The sequence below is a fragment of the Zingiber officinale genome, chromosome 10A, assembly GCF_018446385.1.
Source record: "Zingiber officinale cultivar Zhangliang chromosome 10A, Zo_v1.1, whole genome shotgun sequence".
Classification (NCBI taxonomy): Eukaryota; Viridiplantae; Streptophyta; class Magnoliopsida; order Zingiberales; family Zingiberaceae; genus Zingiber; species Zingiber officinale.
The window spans coordinates 19153641-19160468 of NC_056004.1; the positions used below are offsets into that span (position 1 = coordinate 19153641).

Here is a 6828-nt window from a genome sequence, read left to right on the forward strand (position 1 = left end):
CTAAAGTTGCTTTGCCAGCCGACTTAGACGTTGACATCGGTCGGATGCGAGACTTCTAAACCTTCGGCAGTGGAAGTGGTATGAAAGCAACCGACGGTGCTTAGATAGTTCCTTGTGACAGCTCGGATAGGGAAGACGTCCGATCGGACGACAGGGACGTATGGGGAACGACTGTTGTTTGGGCACCAGGCGCCGAGGTTTCACCTTGCTCGAAAGGAAGGTGCGGGCTAATTCTGGTTGGGGTCCACATCGCGAAGGAGGCGGATCGGGAGGCAATCTCCACACGGCGCCTCTTTCGGCTTATAAGCGGCTCCCCGGAAGAAGCCCATTTCGAGACCCTATCGACCAGAATCACCGGAAGCCATTCCGGTGGAGGATTCGCTGCGCCAATCGCTTCACCGCTAGTCGTCCGGTTGGCTACCCCTTCGCTCCCTCGAGCTAGCACTCCCGCGCTCTCTCCGAGCAGATCTTCTTGCGAGCTAACCGGATGTAAGCCTCAGCTCTCAAGCTCGGCTATGGCCGCAACATTGATCTCTGCATCTGTGAGTTTAGATTTGCCAGCCAGACGTGTGTGCAACATAAGTCGAGCTGCAAAAGAAAGAGAGAAATCAATTAGATTCAAAGGTTAGACTGAGAAATAACATAACTAGGCTGGATGGAAGGTCCGTGCGGATCAGACTTAGGCCAAACACATAGAGGACACCCTCTAACAGCAACTTATGAATGTGATATTTCTGTTCAATCAAGCTTGAGGCTGCTTGGAGATAATTCATTCGGCCTTATCGAGTGATGGCAGATTCGCAACCTCTAACTACCAGTCGGTCAAAAAATTTGGCCGTTCGGGAAAACGTATAAAGAAAAAATTGTCCTTCAATGAAAGTGTGGTCACTGAGAAGGTATCGGATCTATCACATGCGCGGTTCAATAAAATGTTTTCTTTTAATGTTATTCAAGTATGCAACAATATTGTCTGGTAATTGCCTTAGGTTTTGTGCAACGAAAACTACAAAGTCGGTTATAATGCTGCCACTGGCATATACGAGGATTTGATGGCTGCGGGTATAATCGATCCCACCAAGGTTTGTGTGTTTTGATTACTTCTACATTCACATCCTTACCTGTAACTTGTTCGTCATTGTGCCTATCGTACCTACACAAGCTCTTCTCCATGAAACAGGTGGTGATGTGTTGCTTGGAGCATGCCGCTTCAGTAGATAAGACTTTTCTCACTTCAGACGTTGTGGTCGTTGACATCAAGGAGCCTGTGCCTGTAGGAAACCCTATGGATAACTCAGGTACTCCAAACACAACAAAACTAAGAACGCATCAGTGTTTCCCCTGATGATTTGGTGTGATGTTTACACTTTTGCTTGTTGTAGGTTATGGCTACTAATTAAACCGTAAGTGATGATCATGCCGACATCTTATGTTGCCGCCTTCAAGTCCGGGCAAATGCTTATATTCATCTGCGGCCAAAGTTTCATCTGGTAGGGAATCGAATGGATTGGTCCAATAAGTTGGAAAGTCAATTTTATTCAGAATTTTGTTTCTACTTATCCATGCCCGTATCTTGTTTGCAATTATTTGGTTTGCAAAAGCAAAAACTAGATCTCTGTCAAATATCCTATCAGAACTCAGTTTCCAACCAAGAACTTAATATTTAAGCAACAGATACAAACGAGGATATAAAACTGGATACGAGGAAGGATTAACATGCAACTATATCATCCACATGGTCCAACAAGAGCATCACAATGTGCTGACTATAGGTAACATTTTGAGCCAGTCTAAAAACGCTCTCTCCCTAAAACATGTATTAATTGGCACAGATTTATCTCCCTTCCAAATGCTCTGGGGCGGGCGTGGAGTGCTCTAGAAAAATTATTGTCCGTACTACAAAGAACTACAAACTCCATCGTCTGCATGGACACCAGAGGTTTTCCAACTGCTGTAATCCTTCAGGCTTCCCTCGACACAAGTACACTCAGTGATCAGTATGCCCATCATCTGATATTCTAAAAATTAAGATAGCAGAAGAAATTTGTGAAAACCAAGAATCACTATCCATGCGTGGTGGAATCGAGGAAAACATGTACACCATATGCTCAACTTATCCTAAAAAGAATTTACTAAAGCAAATAGTCCTAACATAGTTTATAGATCCAAAGATTTTCTAAGCAGAAACCAAGCAAAGTTTCAAAGGTTCCCAGTCTGATAGAAAAGATGAGAAAATGAGGCCATCTATTGTTGAATTTTACCTGAGCTGAATCAGCTGTTTGGTAATGGGTTTAACTTAGAAGCCTCAACAAAATATTTTACATTGGTTTACAAGCCATATAAAGATGAATATTGATAATTATACAAGAGTATAACATACTCATTTTTACTATTGAACTATTTATCACAACAACCTGTGATGAAACCTAAAACTTGCTAAAAATCGCCAAGAATAACAAAATACTTGAACAATAGAAAGTTTTTCTAGTCTTAAGTGCAATACTAGGAGATAGTTACATACCTATGGAAGGTCTCAATATAACATGCTTGGATAAACCCAAATTGGAGAAGGCCAGTTTATTAAGCTAAGATTATGGAAGTCAAACGGATGTTCTATTTCGGCAATGTTCCTAGTCGGAGCATCCAATGGAAATTCATGCCAATCATCAAACAAACGGTCAACATGATAAATACAGTTGCTCCTTCCTCCCCACCTTCCTGGATGGGCGCAAGATATTGAAAAGTTACTCTTCATATCGATGAACAATGCCCAATCTCCCAAATTATCCACCTTCGACCATGTCGGCTGCCCCGAGAAGTCCAAGGAGTACACAGCAAAACACAAATCTATTTCATCCCCAAATGGAACAATGCGTATCAGCATGAGCTTGCCGTCGCACTCAACCATCCGGCTACAGGATCCAAAAGCCACTGCCCAGCTGGAGCTTTCCCCGCACCACGGCACTGTGAATTCTTTCACGCCGAGAGAGGGGGAAAACTGCAGAGAGTATAGTGTTTCGCTACTGCTCAACACAAAAATATTGTCTTTGAAAGCCATGACACCAATTATGAAGAAATGATGCTGTTCAAAGGAGCATTCTTTCCAGCTGCTGCTTCCCACTTGCCACAGGAATAGGCTCTGCTTGTCGCACAAAAGGAGATGGGAACCTGGGGATGAAAGAGGACCAGTTAAGGCTCCGAAGTAGAAGCGGTGGGACTCGGGGAGGATGGGCGGGCGGAGCTCCTCCCCGGTGAATGCGTCGGCCACCACAACACCAACGCGGTTGCCGAAGATGAGCTGACCGTAGGAAGAGCCAAGAAGGGTCAGGTAGAGGGTCTCCGAAGGGACCATAGAACGACCGCTGGAAAAGGGTCCGGAAGGAGACCTCAGGCGGCATCGAGGAGGTTCGATCCACTGGTAAGCTTCGGGTTCGACACATGGGAGAATAAGGAGAGGCGGACGGCCATACGAGGCGGACGGGAAGTAGGAGCGGAAGACGGAGCGCCACGATCGGCATACGGAAGCAACTAAGAACAGGTCGCGGAGGGAGGGGAGGCGGTCGAGGACGGAAAGGAGGAGCAAATCTGGCAAGTCGGACCAGAGGTCCTCGGCGGCGAGGGATTGAGACGCGGCTAGATTGGTACGGTCAGAGGCGGGAGGCCGGCGCCGCTGATTTCTATTGGTGCGGTCGAGGGATGACCGGAGAAGTGAGTCACGGAGGCCAGACCTGCGTTCGTCAGAGGCGGGACGCGGAGGCGCGGGCGAACGGCGACGTCTCCGTCGCTTATTTCCGGTGGCGCGGCGGCGATTCTCCATTTTTGTGTATTCCTAGGCGGAGGACGAGGTTAAGATGTGCATCGCGATCCGGTAAAGCATCCGCATCGTCGGGCATTCACAGTTCACATCCCGTCCGTTCACTTTATAACGCCCCTTTTTTCTATTTTATTTTATTTTTCATTTTCATTTTTTTCCCCTATCGAAAGCTAAAGATTACTATCTGACCATCAATATTTCAGTAAATTAATTAATTAGAAGATTTTATATATATATATATATATATATATATATATATATATATATATATATATATATATATATATATATAAAATCAAAGCATTCAATATCATGGCTTAAGCTAGATCGACTTGAGCGAGGAGTGGTTACAGTAGACGATCAGACGAATCACTATCTAGTCGGTCGTCTGGATGAGCCAGTGTTCGATCAACCCGATCGGTAGGAGAGTGGTCGAGCGGGTCACTCGTCCGGCTTGGGATATGACATTGACATTGTACATATTAATAATGAACCGATAAAATAATAAAAGATGAAAAGATTTACTTAATAAGAGGAAGAGAAAACAAAAGAGAACACTCCATTTATCATTGAATGCGAAAATGTCAAGATAAAGATGTCTTCTATCGATAATTAATATCATTAAATAGGGGAAGATGGAAGGTCACTAAGAAAGATATAAAAGAGTATGTTAGGTATGAATAAAGGCAAGATTGATCTCTATCTCTATTAGTTTTTATTTCTCTTCCTACAATTGTTTCTAACTTGAGTGTCGGAGGGCCAACGCCAGAGACTCCTTCCCTGGTTTGGTTTGTTTTGCAGAGAGGAACGAGGTCTTAATCCAGTCAGCAGAGCCACCACATCCTCGGCTTTCTAGCTTCACGCTTTCAGACAAGATCATTTTGGCGTCGTCTATGAGAATCGTAACCTGCATCCAAATGAGAAGATGGAAGATGTTGGACGATTCACAACGGTGGCGTTAACGCAAGAGGAGCTCGACACGCTGATACATGCCCGAGTGGCAAAGATAGTGGAGCAACAACAACAATAGGTGATGGCCGAGTACCAACAAGCATTGTCCGAACGCAAAGCACAGGAGCCTGCAACCTCAACGACAAGTTGTCAAGCTGAGTGAGGAGACTAAGCGAAACAAATTTCCACTCAGGAGCCGAACAAAAGTCGATCGTCACCTATGGGGAAGTCCCTAATGTACTGGTCTCATACCACTAAGCACTATTATAGACTCCAGCAGAAGAAAGGGGCCGAGCGGATAAAGATCGGGGATCTTCCTTGGATGAGGCTCCCGCTTGAGACATAAGGAAAAGGAAAGCACCCAGAGAGGATGATTCGCCCGAGTGAGTCAACCAATAGTTTTCGGAGGAGATTCTAAATGACCCTCTGTCGAAGCATTACACCGCTTTGACGATCGGGGAATATAATGGAGTGATCGACCCTGACGACCACTTGGCCAAGTTTGATAACACGACCACACTTCACCAGTAATGGATAGGGTGAAATGCTGATTCTTTCTCACCATGCTAGTTGGATCAATGCAATGTTGGTTCAAACAACTGCCGAGCAGCTCGATTCACAGCTTCTAAGACTTTCGAGCGACCTTCCTGTATCACTTCGTTAGCAGTCGTCACCACCAGAAGATGAGTGTGAATCTATTCTCGCTGAAGCAAGGATCCCGAGAGGCATTGAGGGCCTATATCTAGTGCTTCAATTAAGTGGCAATGGACATCCCGGCAGTCTCCTCGAACGTGTTGGTGAATGCCTTCACCCAAGGGTTCACCGAAGGAGAGTTCTTCCGATCGCTCATTCGGAGGCCGCCGAGAGATTTTGGCCACCTATAAAAGAAGGTCAATGAATACATCAATGTGGAAGAAGCCCAAACAGCAAGGAAGAAGGAAACGCCAGCCGAGCTCGCTAGATCATCTGAACGGCGGCAGCCAAGCAGTCATCAACCCCTCAAAGGGCCTCGATCAGGAGGAGCCCCGCCACATGAGCCTAGGACACATATTGTGCAACATGTGGTGGCTGCTCATCCAAAGGCTGCAAAAGGCAAGATGTGGACGTCGATGTTCTGCTCCTTTCACTAGTCGACGACGCACAATACCCGGAACTGCTACGACCTGGCAGCTAGCAGGCCGGCCCCGCGAGGATATCGTCGTCAATCCCCATCACCTGATCGGCGACAAAGGCGCCAATCAACCATCTAAAGGGAGGAAGAAAGGACAACAGCTGAACCATGCCACCATCGACCTTAGCATGGGAGTAACCAAAGTCTCACCCGAGTCTTTGTCGAGCGGAACAAACCGTCGGCACGGGAGGAAGAGAACCGGAGTAACACCGCTCGGGGAGAGATAGGAATGATCGCTAGTGGGTCGACCGACGGAGATTCTAACAGAGCAAGAAAGTCGCACGTTCGACGACTCAAGATCCATATTGTAGGCTGCAACAAAGAGAGAGCTGAAGGACCCGAGATCAGTTTCGGCCCTAGAGATTTAGAGGGAGTGGAAATTTCTCACAATGATGCACTGATCATCCGAACGGTAATTACCGATTATACAATCCATCAAACTTTTGTTGATATAGGGAGATCGATGAACATCATATACAAGAAGACATTCGATTAGTTGCAAATCGACTGTAGCAAACTGCTGACGATGACGACCCCGCTCTACGGTTTCACGAGCAACGAAATGTTGCCGATCGGCCAGACCAAGTTGGCCATCTCACTCGGCGAGGAGCCCTTGAAGAGGACAAGGACCACAAACTTCATTGTGATAGATGCATCGTCGGCCTACAACGTTATATTAGGTCAACCGGCTCTCAACGAGTTCTGAGCGGTAGTGTCCACCTACTGTCAGAAGATTAAGTTCCCGGTAGACGACAAGGTAGGAGAAGTCAAAGGTGAACAATTGGCCGCTCGGTGATGCTACGTCGAGATGGTCATAGTAAAAGCAAGGATCGCTCAGAAAAACTCACGCTTGGAGGTGAACGCCACCATTGAGACCCCCCCCCCCCCCTCGACA

General features: G+C 46.4%; 1 protein-coding gene and 1 long non-coding RNA gene across 4 annotated transcripts; one reads left to right on the forward strand and one right to left on the reverse strand.

The window, feature by feature from the left end:
- Window positions 1-1252: 1252 nt before the first annotated feature.
- LOC122027110 lies at window positions 1253-1598 on the forward strand. Its single transcript, XR_006124290.1, has 2 exons — window positions 1253-1295; window positions 1380-1598. It is a non-coding gene; the product is annotated as an uncharacterized LOC122027110 (long non-coding RNA).
- An 86-nt stretch (window positions 1599-1684) lies between these two features.
- On the reverse strand, window positions 1685-3888 carry LOC122027111 (F-box protein At2g26160-like). 3 transcript variants are annotated; one of them, XM_042585962.1, is made up of 2 exons: window positions 2519-3888; window positions 1685-1963 (listed from the first exon to the last, which is right to left on the reverse strand). In XM_042585962.1, exon 1 carries the CDS (start codon window positions 3812-3814, stop codon window positions 2531-2533), a length of 1284 nt encoding a protein of 427 aa, XP_042441896.1. In that variant the 5' UTR covers window positions 3815-3888; the 3' UTR covers window positions 1685-1963; window positions 2519-2530. The 3 variants fall into 3 exon arrangements, with proteins under 3 accessions (XP_042441896.1, XP_042441895.1, XP_042441894.1); XM_042585961.1 differs by having other exon boundaries at window positions 1685-2007; XM_042585960.1 differs by having other exon boundaries at window positions 1685-2015.
- Between the last annotated feature and the right edge of the window lie 2940 nt (window positions 3889-6828).